Below are 25,771 nucleotides of genomic sequence, written 5' to 3' on the forward strand. Positions count from 1 at the left end.
AGGAGCTTAACTACCAGCTAAAAGTTGGACGGAAGAACGCCCAGTGCTGCTTACCTGAGATGCCATCATCACACGGTCCTTCTTCGTAGGTGTCTGCTATGACTTCCTTTGTGTCGGAAAGAAAGGCTGAACAGTATTGGTTGTAGCCAACCAAACTGACACTCAAAAAATTGACAAAATGGAGGGTGGCTGATAGTGAAATTAAATTGGAGTTTTGTTTTCAAAAACATTTTTTGGGAATAAAATGCATAACGTTTTGCGCTCTATTACAAAATATTCAATTTTTTTTATTATTATTTTTTACTTTTGAAGCCTCGTTTTTGCTTTCAGAACAAATATTGTTGATTGAAAATAAAGTTTGCTCTCGACAAAAAGACATCTATTTGTTGCAAGGTGGGGAGTGGGGCTAATAGCTGAACAATAGACTATTCAACCTTTACTAAAGAATAGTCTAATAGCCCAGCTAGGTGTGAACCCCCCCCCTCCCTCCTATCACAGACCAGATTTGCCCTAAAGACCAAGGGAGAGTTGGGGCAATGCCCTTTTTAATTTTGTCTGGCTTGCCATTCCATTGGTAGACTACAAGTACACATTGCATTTTTTTTTGTGATCCAATACGTAATATAGTACACTGATCATACTTTTTCTATTTTGGATTAAAAACAAATTATCTATATCCTCTGAGGCTGTGGAGGGATTGTAATTGTGGTTATAAAATAAAACATGAATCATCAGCGTACAATGACACTTTTTGTTTTTCAGCCCTGGATTTCTAATCCCTTAATTATATTGTTGGATCTAATTTTAACAGCTAACATTTCGATGGCAATAATAAATACACTGCTCAAAAAAATAAAGGGAACACTTAAACAACACAATGTAACTCCAAGTCAATCACACTTCTGTGAAATCAAACTGTCCACTTAGGAAGCAACACTGATTGACAATACATTTCACATGCTGTTGTGCAAATGGAATAGACAACAGGTGGAAATTATAGGCATTTAGCAAGACACCCCCAATAAAGGAGTGGTTCTGCAGGTGGGGACCACAGACCACTTCTCAGTCCCTATGCTTCTTGGCTGATGTTTTGGTCACTTTTGAATACTGGCGGTGCTTTCACTCTAGTGGTAGCATGAGACTGAGTCTGCAACCCACACAAGTGGCTCAGGTCGTGCAGCTCATCCAGGATCGCACATCAATGCGAGCTGTGGCAAGAAGGTTTGCTGTGTCTGTCAGCGTAGTGTCCAGAGCATGGAGGCGCTACCAGGAGATGGGCCAGTACATCAGGAGACGTGGAGGAGGCCGTAGAAGGGCAACAACCCAGCAGCAGGACCGCTACCTCCGCCTTTGTGCAAGGAGGAGCAGGAGGAGCACTGCCAGAGCCCTGCAAAATGACCTACAGCAGGCCACAAATGTGCATGTGTCTGCTCAAACGGTCAGAAACCTACTCCATGAGGGTGGTATGAGGGCCCGACGTCCACAGGTGGGGGTTGTGCTTACAGCCCAACACCGTGCAGGACGTTTGGCATTTGCCAGAGAACACAAAGATTGGCAAATTCACCACTGGCGCCCTGTGCTCTTCACAGATGAAAGCAGGTTCACACTGAGCACATGTGATAGTCTGTAGACGCCGTGGAGAACGTTCTGCTGCCTGCAACATCCTCCAGCATGACCGGTTTGGCGGTGGGTCAGTCATGGTGTGGGGTGCCATTTCTTTGGGGGGCTGTGCCAGAGGTAGCCTGACTGCCATTAGGTACCGAGATGAGATCCTCAGACTCCTTGTGAGACCATATGCTGGTGCGGTTGGCCCTGTGTTCCTCCTAATACAAGACAATGCTAGACCTCATGTGGCTGGAGTGTGTCAGCAGTTCCTGCAAGAGGAAGGCATTGATGCTATGGACTGGCCCGCCCGTTCCCCAGACCTGAATCCAATTGAGCACATCTGGGACATCATGTCTCGCTCCATCCACCAACGTCACGTTGCACCACAGACGGTCCAGGAGTTGGCTTGCTTTAGTCCAGGTCTGGGAGAAGATCCCTCAGGAGACCATCCACCACCTCATCAGGAGCATGCCCAGGTGTTGTAGGGAGGTCATACAGGCACGTTCAGGCCACACACTACTGAGCCTCATTTTGACTTGTTTTAAGGACATTACATCAAAGTTGGATCTGGCTGTAGTGTTGTTTTCCACTTTAATTTTGAGTGTGACTCCAAAGCCAGACCTACATGGGTTGATAAATTTGATTTCCATTGATCATTTTTGTGTGATTTTTGTTGTCAGCACATTCAACTATGTAAAGAGAAAAGTATTTAATAAGAATATTTCATTCATTCAGATGTAGGATGTGTTATTTTAGTGTTCCCTTTATTTTTTTTAGCAGTGTAGATGTGACCTCTCCATCACGATTGACAACTCCAGTGTCGCCCTCCCAGAGTGCAAAGAACCTTGGCGTGACCCTGGACAACACCCTGTCGTTCTGTGCAAACATTAAAGCAGTGACCCGCTCCTGCAGGTTCATGCTCTATAACATCCGTAGAGTACGACCCTACCTCACACAGGAAGAGGAACATCCGTAGAGTACGACCCTACCTCACACAGGAAGTGGCGCAGGTCCTAATCCAGACACTTGTCCTCCATCCACTGCAACTCACTGGCTCCCGGCTTGTGCCATTAAACCCTTTTGTGGAAATTCTAACCAGAAGAAGACAGACTGTAAATTCTTCAAACAACAACTTTATTATAACATTTGCAAAAATGAAGCGGTTAACAATCCACTCAATGGTGCAGAGTTAAGAGCCCAACGAACAGTTGGCTCAGCTTTTATAGAAAAGTCCGACCTCTTTGTCTATGTGGCAGTTAGCAGATGCAAAAGGGGGGGACATAATAATATATAAAAGGTGATTAGCTTGTCTGTGCAGATTAAGATGGCTGACGTTGCCACAATTCTCTGTCCCTTCCTGCAAGTTTCCACACAGATGAGTTCCTGCAGATAGTACAAATGGGATGTCACATACTGTGGTTGCACCCGGCTCTTAACTGTACACCCAGACTTATGACTGAGTCGCACAAGACGAGCCTGCATCAGCAAAAGAAACACTAGCATATAACAATGGACAATTGTCTAAGTAAAACAGCATAGTATGTCTGAATGTAATTTTTCCACCATAACCCCACAACTTATCCAGAACGTAGCAGCCCGCCTCGTTTTCAACTTTCCCAAATTCATGTCATCCCACTCCTCTCCACACTCCACTGGCTTCCAGTCGAAGCTCACATCCACTACAAGACCATGGTGTTTACCTACGGAGCAGCAAGAGGAACTGTCCCTCCATACCTTCAGGCTATGCTTAAATCCTACACCCCAACCTGAGCACACTGTTCTGCCACCTCGGGTCTCTTGGCCCTCCGACCCCAAGCTCTTCTCTGTCCTGGCACCCAAATGATGGAACCAGCTTCCCTCTGAAGCTAAGAGAGCCGAGTCCCTGTCCATCTTCCGAAAACATCTGAAACCCCTACCTCTTCAAACAGTATCTTCACCATCTGAAACCTCTTCAAACAGCATCTTAAATAATCCTCCATCTGCTAAATGACTAACATTCAAATATCTCTCTGTCTCTGTCTGCAGGTCCAAAGTGATTCCTGATGGTAGCTACAGACTGAGAAGGAAGGACTGACTGACTATAACTACAACCTCTACCAGATTAAGACCTCAAACGGGTTTGTGTGACCTACCCTTCAGTGTGGGGGTGTTAGGACTATCCCTCTGACAGCATGGCCCCAGCGGTGGGCGGTCCGGTGGGCTACACTCCTCCAGAGGGGGGCTGGGGCTGGGCGGTGGTGGTGGGAGCCTTCATCTCTATCGGCTTCTCCTATGCCTTCCCCAAGTCCATCACTGTCTTCTTCAAGGAGCTGGAGGCCACCTTTGACGCTACTCCCTCACAGGTCTCATGGATCTCCTCTATCATGCTGGCCTGCATGTACGGTGGAGGTGAGTAGTGGGGGCTGGTGGGGGCTGGTAGGGGAGGAATCTGATCTCCCCGAAGGGGTTTCTGTCATCACTGAAACACAGACATGTGTGAAAAACATAAAAAATACATCGAAATAGGGGGGGAGGGGGGAGAGAGAGAGAAGGTGAGAAAGGATGGGGTGAAAGTCCTCTTCATGCTAAATTGTGTGATTGGTTCAGGGGGCTCCTCATAATGGACTTTACCCTAGATGTTCTGACCCCTTTCTGTTCTCTTTACAAAAATATGTGTACATATCACATTGTAGATTCACTCAACAGCTAGTGATCATGTGTTACAGGTGGATGGACAGGCATTATCATGTCATTAGTGTTGTGAACAGAGGAAGTCAAATAGATCTGTTCTGAGATCTATATGGAGAACAGAGGAAGTCAAATAGCTACGTCGGTAGCAATGAAGTGCTTTGAAAGGCTGGTCATGGCTCACATCAACACCATTATCCCAGAATCCCTAGACCCACTCCAATTTGCATACAGATCCACAGGTGATACAATCTCTATTGCACTCCACACTGCCCTTTCAGACCTGGACAAAAGGAACACCTATGTGAGAATGCTGTTCATTGACTACAGCTCAGTGTTCAACACCATAGTGCCCTCAGCTCATCACTAAGCTAAGGACCCTGGGACTAAACACCTCTCTCTGCAACTGGATCCTGGACTTCCTGATGGGCTGCCCCCAGGTGGTAAGGGTAGGTAACAACACATCCACCATGCTGATCCTCAACACAGGGGCCCCTCAGGTGGTAAGGGTAGGTAATAACACATCCGCCACACTGATCCTCAACACAGGGGCCCCTCAGGGGTGCGTGCTCAGTCCCCTCCTGTACTCCCTGTTCACTCATGACTGCATGGCCAGGCACGACTCCAACACCATCATTAAGTTTGCCAATGGCAACAGTAGGCCTGATCACCGACAACGACCAGACAGCCTATAGGGAGGTCAGAGACCTGGCTGTGTGGTGCCAGGACAACAACCTCTCCCTCAATGTGATCAAGACAAAGGAGATGATTGTGGAACACAGGAAAAGGAGGACCAAGCATGCCCCATTCTCATCGACGGGGCTGTAGTGGAGCAGGTTGAGAGCTTCAAGTTCCTTGGTGTCTGCATCACCAACAAACTAGAACGGTCCAAACACACCAAGACAGTCGTGAAGAGGGCATGACAAAGCCTATTTCCCCCTCAGGAGACTGACATTTTTTTTGGCATGTGTCCTCAGATCCTCAAAAGTTTCTACAGCTGCACCATTGAGAGCATCCTGGTTGCATCACTGCCTGGTGTGTGGCAACTGCTCGGCCTCCGACTGCAAGGCACTTCAGAGGGTAGTATGTACGTCCTAGTACATCACCGGGGCCAAGCTTCCTGCCATCCAGGACCTCTTTACCAGGCGGTGTCAGGGGAAGGCCCTAAAAAGACTCATGCCACCCTAGTCATAGATTGTTCTCTCTGCTACTGCACAGCAAGCGGTACTGGAGCACGAAGTCCAGGTCCAAAAGGCTCCTATATATAGCTTATAGCCAAGCCATTGGACTCCTGAACAGCTCAAATGCCTACCTGGACTATTTGCCTTGCCCCCCTTCCCCCTCTGGAGCGCTTCTGCTACTCTCTATTAACATAGGCACTTTAATAACTCTACCCACATGTACATATTACCTGGACTAACTGGTGCCCCTGCACATTGACTCTGTACCAGTATCCCCTGTATATAGCCTTCACATTGACTCTGTACCAGTACTCCCTGTATATAGCCTTGCTATTGTTATTTTACTGCTCTTTAATTATTTACTTTCTTTTAGGTGTTTTTCCTAACTGCATTGTTGGTTAAGGGCTTATAAGTAAGCATTTCACTGTAAGGTACCGGATGGAGCCTGTTGTGTTTGGCGACTGTGACAAATACAATTTGATTTGATATATAGTACCCATCAAAAGTTTGGACACCTACTCATTCCAAATGTGTTATTTTAAAAAATTATTTTCTACATTGTAGAATAATAGTGAAGACCATCAAAACTATGAAACAACACATATGGAATCATGTTGTAACCAAAAAAAGTGTGAAACAAAAAAGTGTAGCCACCCTTTGCCTTTGACAGCTTTGCACACTCTTGGCATTCTCTCAACCTGCTTCACGAGGTAGTCACCTGGAATGCATTTCAATGAACAGGTGGCCTTGTTAACCTCTCTAGGGTATGTGGGACGCTAGCCTCCCATCTGGCCAACATCCAGTGAGATTGCAGAGCGCCAAATTCAAGTACAGAAATACTCGTTATAAAAATTCAGAAATCAAAACACATTTTCCATAGGTTTAAAGATGAACTTCTTGTGAATCCAACCACAGTGTCAGATTTAAAAAATGCTTTACGGCGAAAGCATACCTTACGATTATTTGAGAACATAGCCCAGTTGACAAATTATTACAAACAGTAACCAGCCAAGCAGAAGCGTTACAAAACTCAGAAATAGAGAGAAAATTAAAACCTTACCTTTTTAATGATCTTCATATGGTTGCACTCAGAAGACATTCATTTACTCAATAAATGTTCCTTTTGTTCGATAGTCTCTTTATATCCAAAAACCTCTTTTTTTTGTTAGTTTTCTTCAGTAATCCACAGGCTCAAACGCAGTCAAAACAGGCAGACAAAAAAAATCAAAATTGCATCCGTAAAGTTCATAGACACATGTCAAACGATGTTTATATTCAATCCTCAGGTTTGTAGCCTAAAATTATCTATAATATTTCAACCGGACAATAACATCGTCAATATAAAAGGTAAACAAGAAATGCACTCTCTTGGGATTGAGCATGTAAAAGCTCTGAAATGTCAGGGTCCACTCATTTATAACTATACAAGCCTGAAACAATTTCTAAAGACTGTTGACATCTAGTGGAAGGCATAGGAACTGCAAATTGAGTCCTAAGTCAATGGATACTATAATGGCATTGAATAGAAAACTACAAAAACAAAACTTCCTGAATGGATTTTTTTTCAGGTTTTCACCTGCCAAAGCAGTTCTGTTATACTCACATAAACATTATTTTAACAGTTTTGGAAACTTTTGTGTGTTATATCCAAATCTACCAGTTATATGCATATTATATATCCTGGGCCCGAGTAGCAGGCCGTTTAATTTGGGCATGCTTATCATCCAAAATTCCGAATGCTGCCCCCTACCCTAGAGAAGTTAAAAGTACATTTGTGAAATTTCTTTCCTTCTTAATGCGTTCGAGCCAATCGGTTGTTTTCACAATCAGTTGTGTTTTGACAAGGTAGGTGTGGTGTACAGTCGTGGCCAAAAGTTTTGAGAATGACACATATTCATTTTCACAACGTCTGCTGCCTCAGTTTGTCTGATGGCAATTTGCATATACTCCAGAATGTTATGAAGTGATCAACTGAATTACATTAATTGCAAAGTCCCTCTTCGCCATGCAAATGAACTGAATCCCCCAAAAAACATTTCCACTGCATTTCAGCCCTGCCACAAAAGGACCAGCTACATCATGTCAGTGATTCTCTCATTAACACAGGTTAACACAAAAGCAGGCATTGATTATGCAAGAATGGGCTGCCATCAGTCAGGATGTGGTCCAGAATTTAATTGACAGCATGCGAAGACTGATTGCAGAGATCTTGAAAAAGAAGGGTCAACACTGCAAATATTGACTATTTGCATCAACTTAATGTAATTGTCAGTAAAATGTTATACTCAGACATAATTTTAACAGTTGTAGAAACTTTCAAATTTAAAAAAAATCTAAATCTACCAATCATATGCATATCCTAGCTTCTGGGCCTGAGTAGCAGGCAGTTTACTTTGGGCACGCTTTTCATTCGAACGTGAAAATACTGCCCCCCCTGTCCCAAACAGGTTAATCAGGTTGTTTTGTCCATTAATAGACAGGTATTTTCCTTTCCATGGTAGCAAGATCTTATCTATCTTTGCTAACTTTCTATAAAATTAATTTGGTGTGAGAATTTCTTTCGGGATATGTATTCCGAGTATGTCCACATCCCCGTCACACCATTTTATTAGTAAACTACACTGTGATGTACAAGTTGCATTAATTTTAGTTATCTTATACGTAATATATACGTGTGTGTGTGTGTGTGTGTGTGTGTGTGTGTGTGTGTGTATACACGTAATATATATACTTATCATAATTTGGTTTTAATCCAGAGAGGTTAGAAAAAGTTATCTAGATCCTCTATGAGGCTGTGGAGGGATTCTAATTGTGAAAAGAAAACATGAATCATCAGTGTACAATGACACATTTTTGTTTTTAAGCCCAGGATTTCTAAACCCTTAATATTATTGTTGGATCCAATTTAACAGGTAACATTTCGATGGCAATAATAAATAAATATACCGATAGTGGACAACCTTGTTTTACTCCTCTTGGCAGTTTAAAACTTTCTGAGAAGTATTTTACAGCTACAGTGAGGGGAAAAAAATGTATTTGATCCCCTGCTGATTTTGTACATTTGCACACTGACAAAGAAATTATCAGTCTAATTTTAATGGTAGGTTTATTTGAACAGTGAGAGACCGAATAACAACAAAAATATCCAGAAAAACGCATGTCAAAAAATGTTATAAATTGATTTACATTTTAATGAGGGAAATAAGTAATTGACCCCTCAGCAAAACATGACTTAGTACTTGGTGGCAAAACCCTTGTTGGCAATCAGAGGTCAGACGTTTCTTGTAGTTGGCCACTAGGTTTGCACACATCTCAGGAGGGATTTTGTCCCACTCCTCTTTGCAGATCTTCTCCAAGTCATTAAGGTTTCGAGGCTGACGTTTGGCAACTCGAACCTTCAGCTCCCTCCACAGATTTTCTATGGGGTTAAGGTCTGGAGACTGGCTAGGCCACTCCAGGACCTTAATGTGCTTCTCCTTGAGCCACTCCTTTGTTGACTTGGCTGTGTGTTTTGGGTCATTGTCATGCCGGAATACCCATCCACAACCCATTTTCAATGCCCTGGCTGAGGGAAGGAGGTTCTCACCCAAGATTTGATGGTACATGGTCCTGTCCATCGTCCCTTTTAATGCGGTGAAGATGTCCTGTCCCCTTAGCAGAAAAACACCCCCAAAGCATAATATTTCCACCTCCATGTTTGACGGTGGGGATGGTGTTCTTGGGGTCATAGGCAGCATTCCTCCTCCTCCTCCAAACACGGCGAGTTGAGTTGATGCCAAAGAGCTCCATTTTGGTCTCATCTGACCACAACACTTTCACCCAGTTGTCCTCTGAATCATTCAGATGTTCATTGGCAAACTTCAGGCAGGCATGTATATGTGCTTTCTTGGGCAGGGGGACCTTGCGGGCACCTCAGGATTTCAGTCCTTCACAGCGTAGTGTGTTACCAATTGTTTTCTTGGTGACTATGGTCCCAGCTGCCTTGATCATTGACAAGATCCTCCCGTGTAGTTCTGGGCTGATTCCTCACCGTTCTCATGGTAATTGCAACTCGATGAGGTGAGATCTTGCATGGATCCCCAGGCTGAGGGAGATTGACCGTTATTTTGTGTTTCTTCCATTTGCGAATAATCGCACCAACTGTTGTCAATTTCTCTCCAAGCTTCTTGGCGATGGTCTTGTAGCCCATTCCAGCCTTGTGTAGGTCTACAATCTTGTCCCTGACATCCTTGGAGAGCTCTTTGGTCTTGGCCATGGTAGAGAATTTGGAATCTGATTGATTGCTTCTGTGGACCGGTGTTTTTTATACAGGTAACAAGCTGAAATTAGGAGCAATCCCTTTAAGAGTGTGCTCCTAATCTCAGCTCGTTACTTGTATAAAAGACACATGGGAGCCAGAAATATTTCTTATCGAGAGGGGGTCAAATACTAATTTCCTTCATTAAAATGCAAATCAATTTATACAATTTTAGACATATATTTTTCTGGATTTTTTTTGTTGTTATTCTGTCTCTCACTGTTCAAATAAACCTACCATTAAAATTATAGACTGATCATTTCTTTGTCAGTCAGTTTACCAAATGTTTCCCGGGAGGCTGTCATTGAAAATAAGAATTTGTTCTTAACTGACTTGCCTAGTTAAAGGTCAAATAAAAAAAATAGTGTGTCTCTTTACCTGTACCATGATATTTGCATTGCTACTAAGTAAACCTCCAATAGTTAGTCTTGTCTCTTTGCTGCAACTCCCATACGGACTCGGGAGAGGCGAAGGTCGAGAGCCGTGCGTCCTCCGCAACGCAACTAAGCCGCGCTGCTTCTTGACACAATGCCCACTTAACCCGAAAGCCATCCACACCAATGTGTCGTAGGAAACACCGTGCACTGCCCCCGGCCCCCCGCGGGAGTTGCTAGTGCGCGACGGGACAATGACAGCCCTGCCGGCCTAACACGGAGGACGCTGGGCCAATTGTGCGCCGCCCCATGGGTCGTGGCCGGCTGCGACAGAGTCTGGACTCAAACCAGGATCTCTAGTGGCACAGCTACCACTGTGATGCAGAGCCTTAGACCACTGGGCCACTCAGGAGGCCTTACATAAATACTTTAATTCACTAACTAACTTGTTCCTAATATTATTCTCTTCTGTCCCTCTCCTCCCCCTTCCCCATATCTCGCCCTTCCCTGTCCTCTCATTTTTCACCCCCCCTCCCCTGTCTCTCCAGGACCAATTAGCAGTATTCTGGTGAACCGCTATGGCAGTCGACCAATCATGATGCTAGGGGGCTGTCTGTCAGGAAGTGGTTTGATAGCAGCTTCCTTCTGCAACACTGTGCAACAACTCTACTTCTGTGTCGGAGTTATTGGAGGTACCACCAACCCTGTATTTGTATGTGGACATTTTTCTAATACAGTAGTTTACTGATCATTGCCTCCCTCCCCTCCCCTCTCTAGGTCTGGGTCTAGCGTTCAACCTGAACCCGGCGTTGACTATGATTGGTAAATACTTCTATAAGCGTCGTCCTATAGCTAATGGCATTGCCATGGCGGGCAGCCCAGTCTTCCTGTCCACGCTGGCTCCTCTTAACTCCTGGTTCTTTGACCAGTTTGGCTGGAGGGGCTCCTTCCTCATCCTAGGTGGTCTACTGCTCAACTGTTGTGTAGCCGGGTCCTTGATGAGACCCATTGGACCCAAACCTGCCGACCCCCAACTGTCGGAGAACGGGGCGGTGAAGAAGGCGGAGTCTAATCTGACGGTGATGCAGCGTGTCAATGCCGTGATCGACCTGACGCTGTTTAAACACCGCGGCTTCCTGCTGTATCTCCTTGGCAACGTCATCATGTTCTTTGGCCTGTTCTCTCCCCTAGTCTTCCTCTCCAACTACGCTAAGAGTAAGGACATCAGTAAAGAGAAGGCTGCTCTGCTTCTCTCCATCCTCGCCTTTGTTGACATGTTCGCCCGTCCTTCTATGGGGCTGTTAGCCAACACCCGCTGGGTCCGACCCAGGATACAGTACTACTTCGCTGCATCCGTGCTCTATAACGGGGTGTGTCACGTCTTGGCGCCGCTGTCCGTGGACTATGTAGGCTTCGTGGTGTATGCTGTGTTCTTTGGGTTTGCGTTCGGCTGGCTGTCAGCAGTTCTGTTTGAGACTCTGATGGACCTGGTCGGGGCCCAGAGGTTCTCCTCAGCCGTCGGACTCGTCACCATCGTGGAGTGTGGACCGGTACTGCTGGGACCGCCACTACTCAGTAAGTGTGTGTGAGCGAGAGAGCCATACTCTACCTATATCACAATGAACAAATTTCCTTTATTGTCATCATCAACAAGTCTCTCTCTCTCTCTCTCTCAATTCAATTCAAGGGGCTTTATTGGCATGGGAAACATGAACATTGCCAAAGCAAGTGAGGTAGATAATATACAAAAGTGAATTATCTCTCTCCTCTGTCTTTCCCCCCTCCAGGTCGTTTCTATGACTTCTATGGTGACTACCAGTGGACCTACCTGTGTTGTGGTATCATCCTCATCATCTCCTCAGTTTTCCTCTTCGTAGGGATGGGCATCAACTACAAGCTGTTGGAGAGAGAGAAGGAGGAGGAGGAGAGGAGAGAGATGGAGCGGCCCAAGGAGGAGTGCACAGCCATGCTGGAAGGAGAGAAGGAGGAGAGGAGAGAGACTGAGCGGCCCAAGGAGGAGTGCACGGCCATGCTGGAGGGAGAGAAGGAAAGGGGGGAGGAGAGTAGTGAGGCCACACCCATGACGGATGTTTCTAAGATGGATGAAGATATTGTTTAGCAGGGTAGGCAACTAAATGTAGTCGCGGTCGAGGGGCCGAAACAACATAATTAGAATAATTTGAACACTGTAAATTCACCACAACTAAGCCCAAAAAGAGAGAACATGATCATTTCATACCTTGATTACATTGTGAATAGTTGGGAGCACATTTCCTACATTTAAATAATTTTTAGTTGAATTCCTGTATCCCCTTATTATTACTATAATTATTATTATTACTACTACTACTTCGGGGCGCCTGTTGCCAACCCCTGCTGTATAGAGACTGACCTGATCTGGACACACACCCTCTGGTTTAGGTACCTTTGGTAAACTGAGCCGAGTCCTCTACAGTAGACGAGCTATAACACAGAGGACTACTGTCTCTGAGCTCACATATACAACATCCAGTATCTATCCCAGCTCTACACACTGTCTTCATACATACCTGAATGGTCATCACATCAGTCTTTGTGCTTCCCAGATCCAGTGTGCGGTACGATCAATCACAGTATTATAGGTGATCAGAATGATTGATAATGTTGTTTTTATAATGTTAATGATTAGTAGAATGTAGAGACAATTGTGATTCTGTAATGATGTAGATTTCTAGTTGAGGAGCACAACGATGTGATTTCAAGCTTTTCAGTTTAGCCGAGAAGCTTTTTGTAAGCACTTTGAACATCTTTCTGAAGACAGACACAACCTTTTGTGTGTGGACGTGTGTGTGTGTGGGGACGTGTTTAACTATTTTTGTCCCCCACGAGAATAGTAAAGGAACAAAAATGTGACCAACTGGGGACATTTTGTTAGTCCCCACAAGGTCAAATCCTATTTCTAGATGGTTTAGGGTTAGAATTAGTGTTAGAATGATAAGGTAAGAGTACAGGTTAGGGAAAATGGGATTTTGAATGGGACTGAATTGTGTGTCCTCACAGTTAGCTCTGTGTGTGTGGCAGGCGGACACGCAGGCATCAGGCGGACACGCAGGCAGGCAGGCGGACACGCAGGCGGGCACGCAGGCAGATAGACACAGGCGTTTCTTTTAGTGCTGTATCATATCAGCAGATACTGTATCAATATGTCCCAAACTGAATCCTGTTCCCTATATAGTGCACTACTTTAGACCAGAGCCCTATTCCCTGTATAGTGCACTAAGGTAAAGGGTACTATTTTGAGGTCCTATGTCTACATATACAGTATGAGCGTTAATTCAGTAAGTCCTTCCATTCAGCAGTCTGGGGTAGTACCAGCTGTCACCAGGAGGGCAGTAGAGTCTTTAGAACATTCAGCAGTCTGTGGTAGTACCAGCTGTCACCAGGAGGGCAGTAGAATCTTTAGAACATTCAGCAGTCTGGGGTAGTACCAGCTGTCACCAGGAGAGGGCAGTAGAATCTTTAGAACATTCAGCAGTCTGGGGTAGTACCAGCTGTCACCAGGAGAGGGCAGTAGAGTCTTTAGAACATTCAGCAGTCTGGGGTAGTACCAGCTGTCACCAGGAGAGGGCAGTAGAATCTTTAGAACATTCAGCAGTCTGGGGTAGTACCAGCTGTCACCAGGAGAGGGCAGTAGAGTCTTTAGAACATTCAGCAGTCTGGGGTAGTACCAGCTGTCACCAGGAGAGGGCAGTAGTCTTTAGAACATTCAGCAGTCTGGGGTAGTACTGGCTGTCACCAGGAGAGGGCAGTAGAATCTTTAGAACAGTGTTCACGTTTACTGACTCAAAATCACTTTCAGTCAACAAGTCAGCCAAGATCTACAGCTCAGATTGTTTTTCCTTAAATGACTTTAATAATGTAACATGAACCTAATAAAAACAGTTCTGTAGGATTGTGCAGTAGGCCTAATACATTATCACAGCATATTGGCTATGTGCCTGGCCTGCCAATATTGTTCTACTACGACCATATTATATTTCAAATATCGAGCCTTGATAACAAAATAGATCAGTTGGTGTAGCACTTGCAAGGCACTGTGGAGCATTAATTAAAATAATTAGCTTTTTTATTTTACTGCACTGATGGTACCTGCATCTTATGGTCATGGTGCTTTCAATACAACTGGGAATTTGAGAAAAATAAAACTAGGTCAAAAATATGAAGTCAGTGATCTTCAGGTTGGAAAGTCGGACCTCTAGAAAGATGCCAGAGTTTCCGACTGGGAATTCCGAGTTGGATGTCCTTCAAAACAAATGTTCCCAGTCGGATCTAAAAAAAAAAAAACATTCAGAGTTCCCAGTTTTCTTCAACACACTGAAGTCGGAAGGCAGAGATTTCCAAGTTCCCAGTTGTTTTGAACACTGCATTAGTCTCAATGGAGGGAGGGAGAGAGAGAGCAGCAGAGGGTTCACCTCTCACGGTCCCTGTTCTTTCCTTTTCCTCCCGTGAGACTGACCAGAGAGAGGGGACACCATCTTCCACCTGGTGGCCAAACTTGAGTCGCACCGCATCTGCCTCATGCACAAATTCATGTTGTTCCTGTGACCAGAGAAAGTGAAATATTCCTTGATATTAAAATAGACACGACAAGCTGCTAATAATGATAAAACGCAGGGCTATCGCTGCACTTGGCTACTCATTCATTGCAGCTACAGCGTGAGCGGAAGTATGGAGAAGCGTGTTTTATGTTTTGTATTAGTGTTGAATAAACACAGTTGACAGTGCTGAATACACAAACTCAGCAGCTCTTTGCTCTATTCTATGACTGTCTCTCTGTGGTCATAATTCTAAAATGTTTTAAATGTTATGTAGGCTAGTAGCCTATCAAACTGCTGTGGCCAAGGGTCCTGGAAGATCTGCAGGCATTCTCCATTTAGCTACAGATCTCCCAGTCTCTAGAGTAGGCGGAGTTGATCTTTTCAGACAAATAAAATGTTTCAAAATGGGAACACTTTGCCTAGCCGGTGTGCAGGGCTTCTGAATCAATGCACCTACTAACAACCGTGTAACATGAATAAGAAAGGAGAGTGAGCCTTTATCGTTGGCTTTTCTACAGACATGTTTGATGATTAAGAATACCTTGAAGATCGACCAGTCAGCGACTGTGCATTAGAATATTCAGAAGGCTGGGGTAGTACCGGCTGTCACCAGGAGAGGGCAGTAGAGCCTTTAGGACATTAGAACCTTCTCTCTGGGTTAGGTTGCCCAGGGGACAAAAATATATCCTCAATTTTTCGACCTTTCAGATTTTTGTCATTTAACTCCATCGATCAGCACCCCACATTGAAATGTTTTTAGAAACAGAATTAAATCATGTTTGTAACACTTGATTACTTTAGCATTTCTTGTTCTCAGTCTTCCATGATATTGTGACGCAGCCTTTCTTTACTGTGTGTGATGTCATGTTTAAAGGAAGTGTTTCATCATGTTTTTCCTATTTGATGGATGGTAATGAAGGAACAGTGTTGCTGCTTCAGTTGTAGTATGCAAAAGCTAGCTATTATCTGGTGCTTAATGAGGGATTTGGGCCCTGTTTAGATCCACTCAAACACTGCCTTTCCGCCTCCCCTCCTTTCTGTCATTTTGTGAGGAAGGATGAGGTACATATTTGAACTGAAGGAATATAAAGCTACTGTGGCTTGTGATGTCTTGAGGTGAACCCTGGTTGTAAAAAGATACCTGGAAGGTTGACAGGATTTAACATTTAATAAGTCATACTCTTCCAGCAGTGTGGAGGAGTTTTGGTTCTTGTGATCAATGTTCCCTTAAAATAATTTAGGCGCTGAGCAAATTTCAGGTCTGCTTAGCACAAACTTGTTGAATGTTGTGAAGGTTCTGTGCAACTTCCGCCGCGTTTACTGAGGCTGTACCGGCTTTACAGTTACATTTTCAGACAGTGGTCAAGTAGGCTACTGTGGCTATGTGATCATAATGTAGGCCTACCAGAGTGGCCTACCATCAAAACAATGGAGAAAATGCATCCCATAACATTTGAACATGGAAATAGCTGTTGTATCATTCAGCCCACAGTAGCAGCCAATGTGTGGTTTGTGTAGAGGACGAGTCATAGTTCCTATTCTGGTGGGTTCTGCCTGAAACACAATCTCTTGCATAGTTAGTTTTGCATACTAAGTCTTGCATAGTTAATTTTGTTTCGGTATGTTACATAGAAAGCGGTTAATATTTCATTGATTCTCTGACAATTCCCACAGTAAAGGGAAACATTGAGAGAGTGAATTACAGGGAGAAAACTCTAGAAAGTTGAGTGAAGTTAAATCTCGTGCTTCATCTTAGATGGAACATTGCTTGTGATTTATAGTTGAATATCTCCGCAGCACAAGCCAGCAGGTTGACCTCAAGAGTTCGGAGAACAGTAGAAAACATATGACATTTCACTGGAAAGAAAACATGACTGTGTAAAAATAACAAACAATGCAGTGTTACTTTTTATGGAAATGAATAAACCATTTAAAACACAACGCTGTCTCATGGTGTTTCTGATTTAATAAAGTCGATATAAAAATACAGCAGACGTGATATAGAACTCAAAATGTATTACAATATAAAGTGGTATCACCGATACTAAAACCAGCTTCATTTTCATCACTGATACTAAAACTAGCTTCGTGTTCTTCTGTGGAGTCCAATCAAGTTGTAGAAACATCTCAAGGCTGATCAATTCATGAACTTCTTTGAGGAAAAGATTATGATTATTAGAAAGCAAATTACGGACTCCTCTTTAAATCTGCGTATTCCTTCAAAGCTCAGTTGTCCTGAGTCTGCACAACTCTCCCAGGACCTAGGATCAAGAGAGACGCTCAAGTGTTTTAGTAATATATCTCTTGACACAATGATGAAAATAATCATGGCCTCTAAACCTTCAAGCTGCATACTGGACCCTATTCCAACTAAACTACTGAAAGAGCTGCTTCCTGTGCTTGGCCCTCCTATGTTGAACATAATAAACGGCTCTCTATCCACCGGATGTGTACCAAACTCACTAAAAGTGGCAGTAATAAAGCCTCTCTTGAAAAAGCCAAACCTTGATCCAGAAAATATAAAAAACTATCGGCCTATATCGAATCTTCCATTCCTCTCAAAAAATTTAGAAAAGGCTGTTGCGCAGCAACTTACTGCCTTCCTGAAGACAAACAATGTATATGAAATGCTTCAGTCTGGTTTTAGACCCCATCATAGCACTGAGACGGCACTTGTGAAGGTGGTAAATGACATTTTAATGGCATCGGACCGAGGCTCTGCATCTGTCCTCATGCTCCTAGACCTTAGTGCTGCTTTTGATACCATCGATCACCACATTCTTTTGGAGAGATTGGAAACCCAAATTGGTCTACACGGACAAGTTCTGGCCTGGTTTAGATCTTATCTGTCAGAAAGATATCAGTTTGTCTCTGAATGGTTTGTCCTCTGACAAATCAACTGTAAATTTCGGTGTTCCTCAAGGTTCCGTTTTAGGACCACTATTGTTTTCACTATATATTTTACCTCTTGGGGATGTTATTCGAAAACATAATGTTAAGTTTCACTGCTATGCGGATGACACACAGCTGTACATTTCAATGAAACATGGTGAAGCCCCAAAATTGCCCTTGCTAGAAGCATGTGTTTCAGACATAAGGAAGTGGATTGCTGCAAACTTTCTACTTTTAAACTCAGACAAAACAGAGATGCTTGTTCTAGGTCCCAAGAAACAGATCTTCTGTCGAATCTGACAATTAATCTTAATGGTTGTACAGTCATCTCAAATAAAACTGTGAAGGACCTCTGCATTACTCTGGACCCTGATCTCTCTTTTGAAGAACATATCAAGACCATTTCAAGGACAGCTTTTTTCCATCTACGTAACATTGCAAAAATCAGAAACTTTCTGTCCAAAAATGATGCAGAAAAATTAATCCATGCTTTTATCACTTCTAGGTTAGACTACTGCAATGCTCTATTTTCCGGCTACCCGGATAAAGCACTAAATAAACTTCAGTTGGTGCTAAATACGGCTGCTAGAATCCTGACTAGAACCAAAAAAATTGATCATATTACTCCAGTGCTAGCCTCTCTACACTGGCTTCCTGTCAAAGCAAGGGCTGATTTCAAGGTTTTACTGCTAACCTACAAAGCATTACATGGGCTTGCTCCTAGCCATCTCTCTGATTTGGTCCTGCCGTACATACCTACACGTACGCTACGGTCACAAGACGCAGGCCTCCTAATTGTCCCTAGAATTTCTAAGCAAACAGCTGGAGGCAGGGCTTTCTCCTATAGAGCTCAATTTTTATGGAACGGTCTGCCTACCCATGTCAGAGACGCAAACTCGGTCTCAACCTTTAAGTCTTTACTGAAGACTCATCTCTTCAGTGGGTCATATGATTGAGTGTAGTCTGGCCCAGGAGTGGGAAGGTGTACAGAAAGGCTCTGGAGCAACGAACCGCCCTTGCTGTCTCTGCCTGGCCGGTTCCCCTCTTTCCACTGGGATTCTCTGCCTCTAACCCTATTACAGGGGCTGAGTCACTGGCTTACTGGGGCTCTCTCATGCCGTCCCTGGAAGGGGTGCGTCACCTGAGTGGGTTGATTCACTGATGTGGTCATCCTGTCTGGGTTGGCGCCCCCCCTTGGGTTGTGCCATGGCGGAGATCTTTGTGGGCTATACTCTGCCCTGTCTCAGGATGGTAAGTTGGTGGTTGAAGATATCCCTCTAGTGGTGTGGGGGCTGTGCTTTGGCAAAGTGGGTGGGGTTATATCCTTCCTGTTTGGCCCTGTCTGGGGGTGTCCTCGGATGGGTCCACAGTGTCTCCTGACCCCTCCTGTCTCAGCCTCCAGTATTTATGCTGCAGTAGTTTGTGTCGGGGGGCTAGGGTCAGTTTGTTATATCTGGAGTACTTCTCCTGTCCTATTCGGTGTCCTGTGTGAATCTAAGTGTGCATTCTCTCCTTCTCTCTCTCGGAGGACCTGAGCCCTAGGACCATGCCCCAGGACTACCTGACATGATGACTCCTTGCTGTCCCCAGTCCATCTGACTGTGCTGCTGCTCCAGTTTCAACTGTTCTGCCTTATTATTATACGACCATGCTGGTCATTTATGAACATTTGAACATCTTGGCCATGTTCTGTTATAATCTCCACCCGGCACAGCCAGAAGAGGACTGGCCACCCCACAGCCTGGTTCCTCTAGGTTTCTTCCTAGGTTTTGGCCTTTCTAGGGAGTTTTTCCTAGCCACCGTGCTTCTACACCTGCATTGCTTGCTGTTTGGGGTTTTAGGCTGTGTTTATGTACAGCACTTTGAGATATCAGCTGATGTACGAAGCGCTATATAAATAAATTTGATTTGATCAATGGAAGCAGGATGCACCTGAGCTCCATTTCTAGTCTCATAGCAAAGGGTCTGAATACATCTGTAAATAAGGTTTTTCTGTTAGCAAAAATGTCTATAAACCTGTTTTCTCTTTGTTATTTTGGGGTATTGTGTGCAGATTGATGAGGAAAGAAAATAATTGAATCCATTTTAGAAAAAGGCTGTAACATGACAATGTGGATGAAGTCGAGGTGTAGGAATACTTTCCTTAGGGACTGTACAGTGCCCTCCGTAATAATTGGGACAGTGAACCATTTTTCTTTTGGTTCTATATTCCAAATATTTGGATTTGAAATCAAACAATTACCATGAGATTAATGTACAGATCGTCAGCTTTATTTTGAGGGTATTTTCATCCATATCTGGTGAACCATTTACAAATTACAGCACATAGTCCCCCCATTTTAGGGGAGCAAAAGTATCGGGATGAATGTACTTGTATGTAAAGTAGTAAAATTAAGTATTTGGTCACATATCATGCAATAAGTATATCAAGCTTGTGACTATACACATTTGTTTGATGTATTTGCTTTTTGTTTTGGTGGTTTCGGAATTTTATTTTCAATAGAAACATTGTTTACCATTCATATTGTCATTTTAGGATTTTTTTTATTGTAAATAAATAAGAATAGAATGTTTCTAAACACTTCTACATGCTACTATGATTACGGATCATCCTGATAAATCGTGAATAATGACGAGTGAGAAAGTTAGACGCACAAATATCATACCCCCAAGACATGCTAACCTCTCACCATTACAATAACAGCTGAACAGAATAACAGTTTCTCTGTAACAATACATCCATAGGATTTACAGTACAATGAAACATCAACATTCATAGTTCTTTATGAACTCTGGAAACATTACACTTTAATTCACATTGTAACATTAATTTACATGGATACAAACTAGTCACCTTATGGCGAAATTTGCCGTTTTTAATACAAAATAGGTGACCTGTGTGATTCGTGTAGATCTGATTAGTAAAGTTTGGGAGGGTTGGATCACTACTGGCTGTAAGCGAACGAGTGATCCGCGTTTGGAGCAATACTCTGCTGTATCCAAGGCTCAGCCAATATACCGGCTGCTGTAGCCAAGGCTCAGCCAATATACTGGCTGCTGTATCCAAGGCTCAGCCAATATACTGGCTGCTGTATCCAAGGCTCAGCCAATATACCGGCTGCTGTATCCAAGGCTCAGCCAATATACCGGCTGCTGTATCCAAGGCTCAGCCAATATACCGGCTGCTGTATCCAAGGCTCAGCCAATATACCGGCTGCTGTATCCAAGGCTCAGCCAATATACCGGCTGCTGTATCCAAGGCTCAGCCAATATACCGGCTGCTGTATCCAAGGCTCAGCCAATATACCGGCTGCTGTATCCAAGGCTCAGCCAATATACCGGCTGCTGTATCCAAGGCTCAGCCAATATACCGGCTGCTGTATCCAAGGCTCAGCCAATATACTGGCTGCTGTATATACTGGCTGCTGTCTCAGCCTCCAGTATTTATGCTGCAGTAGTTTATGTGTCGGGGGCTAGGGTCAGTTTGTTATATATACCTCTGCTGTCCTATTCAAGTGTCCTGTGTGAATCTACTGGCTCTCTGTATATCTCTGGCTGCTGTCTCAGCCTCCAGGACCTATTTATGACCATGCCCCAGGACTACCTGACATGATTTGCTGTCCCCAGTCCACCAGGCCGGGCTGCTCCAGTTTCACTGTTCTGTTATTATTAGTACCATGCTAGTCATTTATGAACATTTGAACATCTTGGCCATGTTCTGTTATAATCTCCACCCGGCACAGCCAGAAGAGGACTGGCCACCCCACATATGCTCTCTCTTTCTCTTTCTTTCTCTCTCTCGGAGGACCTGAGCCCTAGGACCATGCCCCAGGACTACCTGACATGATGACTCCTTGCTGTCCCCAGTCCACCTGGCCGTGCTGCTGCTCCAGTTTCAACTGTTCTGCCTTATTATTATACGACCATGCTGGTCATTTATGAACATTTGAACATCTTGGCCATGTTCTGTTATAATCTCCACCCGGCACAGCCAGAAGAGGACTGGCCACCCCACATAGCCTGGTTCCTCTCTAGGTTTCTTCCTAGGTTTTGGCCTTTCTAGGGAGTTTTTCCTAGCCACCGTGCTTCTACACCTGCATTGCTTGCTGTTTGGGGTTTTAGGCTGGGTTTCTGTACAGCACTTTGAGATATCAGCCGATGTACGAAGGGCTATATAAATACATTTGATTTGATTTGATTCTGTATCCAAGGCTCAACCAATATACCGGCTGCTGTATCCAAGGCTCAGCCAATATACTGGCTGCTGTATCCAAGGCTCAGCCAATATACTGGCTGCTGTATCCAAGGCTCAGCCAATATACTGGCTGCTGTATCCAAGGCTCAGCCAATATACTGGCTGCTGTATCCAAGGCTCAGCCAATATACTGGCTGCTGTATCCAAGGCTCAGCCAATATACTGGCTGCTGTATCCAAGGCTCAGCCAATATACCGGCTGCTGTATCCAAGGCTCAGCCAATATACCGGCTGCTGTATCCAAGGCTCAGCCAATATACCGGCTGCTGTATCCAAGGCTCAGCCAATATACTGGCTGCTGTATCCAAGGCTCAGCCAGAATGCAGCACCCGAGATGACCAACTGACTAGTTACAGCATTAGGGCGCTCTGGAAAGGCAGAGCAGCGCGTCCCCTGAACGGTAACGGAGAGGTAACGTGAGAAAGTGGTGGGCAAAGTATTTTAAGTATCTGGTTAGCTGGATCGTATTCTCCGTTAGCTAGGGAGAGAAATGTTGAGCAACATTAGCCAACTTTAAATTATCAAATAATTGAGTTTATGGTGTGAAATGTAGCTGCTATTAAAGTCAGACAGCTAACATTACAACATCAGATGAGCTGACATTAGTAACCTAAATATATTTTTGGGTTATTTTGTTATAGGCAGTTTTTAAGGACATGTAACTTTGGGTCATTTGACCAATATCGCTTGTATGTTGATAGTGGTGGCAGCGCCTGGTCAGAGATTTCTTTGCTCTTTCTACTTTCAGATCTGAATGGGTCTCTCGGATCCCAACCTTGCACGGGTCTGTTTTTCCACGGGTCTTTTCAGAAAGGGTCGGATCGTCCTCGGTTCCATTCAGAACTGGTTTCTGGAATTTATGCATATCTGACGGGGTGGAAAACCATGGATCCATTTTGGAACAGGTCTAACTTTTAAAGAGTCTACTACGTCAGATTCACTGACTATGATTACAGCAAATTCCAAAACATGGGTAGATGTCTGTACCACAATGAACAGTTGGCTATGAGTAATTCTGGATTGAATGTTGGTAGAGATGGGGCATATCTATCTAATGCGTCGTCTCTAGAGCTGGAGGGGGATGTGGTCTACCCTGGGGGCTCTATAACAATACTGAGTTGCAGTGGCTTCTTGCTCTTCCCTGGGTGAGGGGAGCACCATGCTGAAATGCTGATGAATGCAGGTTTCTGATCTTACACCTTTTTATCAGGATGCAGCGGTTAGAATAAATACATCACTGTTGGTAAAATGTCAGTAATAGAAAAAGAGTTTAGCTTTGTAAAGTGCTTCTTTATTGGTTATAGAGGAACACTTAGCAGCTTTAACTACAGTTCTGGGTTAAGGTTAGAACCACAGTTCTAGGTTAAAGCCCCTAAATGTTCCTCTAGATTGGTTGATTGATTGAATGTATTAGACCATTTTTTAAGAATGTGAAATGTCAGAATAATAGTAGTTATTTCAGCTTTTATTTCTTTCATCACATTCCCAGTGGGTCAGAATTTTACACGCACTCAATTAATATTTGGAAGCATTGCTTTTTAAATTGTTTAACCCAGTTAGTCAAACGTTTCAGGTAGCCATCCACCAGCTTTCAACAATAAGTTGGGTGAATTTTGGCCCATTCCTCCTGACAGAGCTGGTGTAACTGAGTCAGGTTTGTAGGCCTCCTTTCTCGCACATGCTTTTTCAGTTCTGCCCACAAATGTTCTATAGGATTGAGGTCAGGGCTTTGTGATGGCCACTTCAATACCTTGACTTTGTTGTTCTTAAGCCATTTTGCCACAACTTTGGAAGTATGCTTGGGGTCATTGTCCATTTAGAAGACCCATTTGCAACCAAGCTTTAACTTCCTGACTGATGTCTTGAGATGTTGCTTCAATATATCCACATAATTTTCCTACCTCATGATGTCATCTATTTTGTGAAGTGCACCAGTCCCTCCTGCAGCAAAGCACCCCCACAACATGATGCTGCCACCCCTGTGCTTCACGGTTGGGATGGGGTTCTTCGGCTTGCAAGCCTCCCCCTTTTTCCTCCAAGCAAGATTTGTGACCTGTTGCCACAAGAAAAAAAGGAGAAAAAATATATATATGCGCATAATATGGGGCGGCAGGTAGCCTAGTGGTTAGAGCATTGGGCCAGTAACCGAAAGGTTGCTTGATCGAAGCCCTGAGCTGACAAGGTAAAAAATCAGTCCCTGAGCAAGGCAGTTAGGCTGTCATTGTAAATAAGAATTTGTTCTTAACTGACTTGCCTAGTTAAAGGTTAAATAAATAAAAAATATGACATTTGTAATGTCTTTTGTAACTTGTGTGAGTGTAATGTTTACTGTTTCATTTTTATTGTTTATTTCACTTTTGTATATTATCTACTTCACTTGCTTTGGCAATGTTAACATGTGTTTCCCATGCCAATAAAGCCCCTTGAATTGAATTGAGAGGAGGGAGAAGAGAGAGCAACATATTTCACCAACTCACTTAGATTGTGGTCAAATTATACAAAATGTGTGAGTGTGTGCGATGATGATGGTGGGCTGGTATTTCCGTATCAGTGCGTCACATGAGGCTGCTGCGGGGAGAACGGCTCATAATAATAACTGTAAAGGCATAAATGGAATGGCATCAAACACCTGGAAACCATGTGTTTGATGTATTTGATACCATTCCACCTATTCTGCTCCAGTCTTACAACAACTCTTAATTCCAAACTACAACATTTTCAGACAAATTAGAACTGCCAAAGGGGGCGGTGTTGCAATCTACTGCAAATATAGCCTGCAGAGTTCTGTCCTACTATCCAGGTCTGTACCCAAACAATTTGAACTTCTACTTTTAAAAATCCTCCTTTCTAAAAACAAGTCTCTCACCGTTGCCGCCTGCTATAGACCACCCTCTGCCCCCAGCTGTGCTCTGGACACCATATGTGAACTGATTGCCCCCCCATCTATCTTCAGAGCTTGTGCTGCTAGGTGACCTAAACTGGAACATGCTTAACACCCCAGCCATCCTACAATCTAAACTTGATGCCCTCAATCTCACACAAATTATCAATGAACCTACCAGGTACCTCCCCAAAGCCTTAAACACGGGCACCCTCATAGATATCATCCTAACCAACTTGCCCTCTAAATACACCTCTGCTGTCTTCAACCAAGATCTCAGCGATCACTGCCTCATTGCCTGCATCCATAATGGGTCAGCGGTCAAACGACCTCCACTCACCACTGTAAAACGCTCCCTGAAACACTTCAGCGAGCAGGCCTTTCTAATCGACCTGGCCGGGGTATCCTGGAAGGATATTGATCTCATCCCGTCAGTAGAGGATGCCTGGATATTCTTTAAAAATGCCTTCCGAACCATCTTAAATAAACATGCCCCATTCAAGAAATTTAGAACCAGGAACAGATATAGCCCTTGGTTCTCCCCAAACCTGACTGCCCTTAACAAAAACATCCTATGGCGTTCTGCATTAGCATCGAACAGCCCCCGTGATATGCAGCTGTTCAGGGAAGCTAGAAACCATTATACACAGGCAGTTAGAAAAGCCAAGGCTAGCTTTTTCAAGCAGAAATTTGCTTCCTGCAACACGAACTCAAAAAAGTTCTGGGACACTGTAAAGTCCATTGAGAATAAGAACACCTCCTCCCAGCTGCCCACTGCACTGAAGATAGGAAACACTGTCACCACTGATAAATCCACCATAATTGAGAATTTCAATAAGCATTTTTCTACAGCTGGCCATGCTTTCCACCTGGCTACTCCTACCCCGGTCAACAGTACTGCACCCCCAACAGCAACTCGCCCAAGCCTTCCCCATTTCTCCTTCTCCCAAATCCATTCAGCTGATGTTCTGAAAGAGCTGCAAAATCTGGACCCCTACAAATCAGCCGGGCTAGACAATCTGGACCCTTTCTTTCTAAAATTA

At 44.0% G+C, this 25,771-nt stretch overlaps 1 protein-coding gene across 1 annotated transcript in view; it reads left to right on the plus strand.

The window, feature by feature from the left end:
• Positions 1-16,642, plus strand: part of LOC112222423 (monocarboxylate transporter 1) — a 44,434-nt gene extending 27,792 nt beyond the window's left edge. Inside the window, exons 2-5 of the mRNA XM_024385230.2 lie at positions 3,631-3,993; positions 10,673-10,816; positions 10,902-11,699; positions 11,912-16,642. Of these exons, the coding sequence (XP_024240998.1) occupies positions 3,777-3,993; positions 10,673-10,816; positions 10,902-11,699; positions 11,912-12,243 (1,491 nt within the window). The 5' untranslated portion in view covers positions 3,631-3,776 and the 3' untranslated portion in view covers positions 12,244-16,642. The remainder of the gene's footprint in view (positions 1-3,630; positions 3,994-10,672; positions 10,817-10,901; positions 11,700-11,911) is intronic.
• The last annotated feature ends 9,129 nt before the right edge of the window (positions 16,643-25,771 follow it).

The sequence above is a fragment of the Oncorhynchus tshawytscha genome, linkage group LG22, assembly GCF_018296145.1.
Source record: "Oncorhynchus tshawytscha isolate Ot180627B linkage group LG22, Otsh_v2.0, whole genome shotgun sequence".
In the NCBI taxonomy this organism is placed as follows: Eukaryota; Metazoa; Chordata; class Actinopteri; order Salmoniformes; family Salmonidae; genus Oncorhynchus; species Oncorhynchus tshawytscha.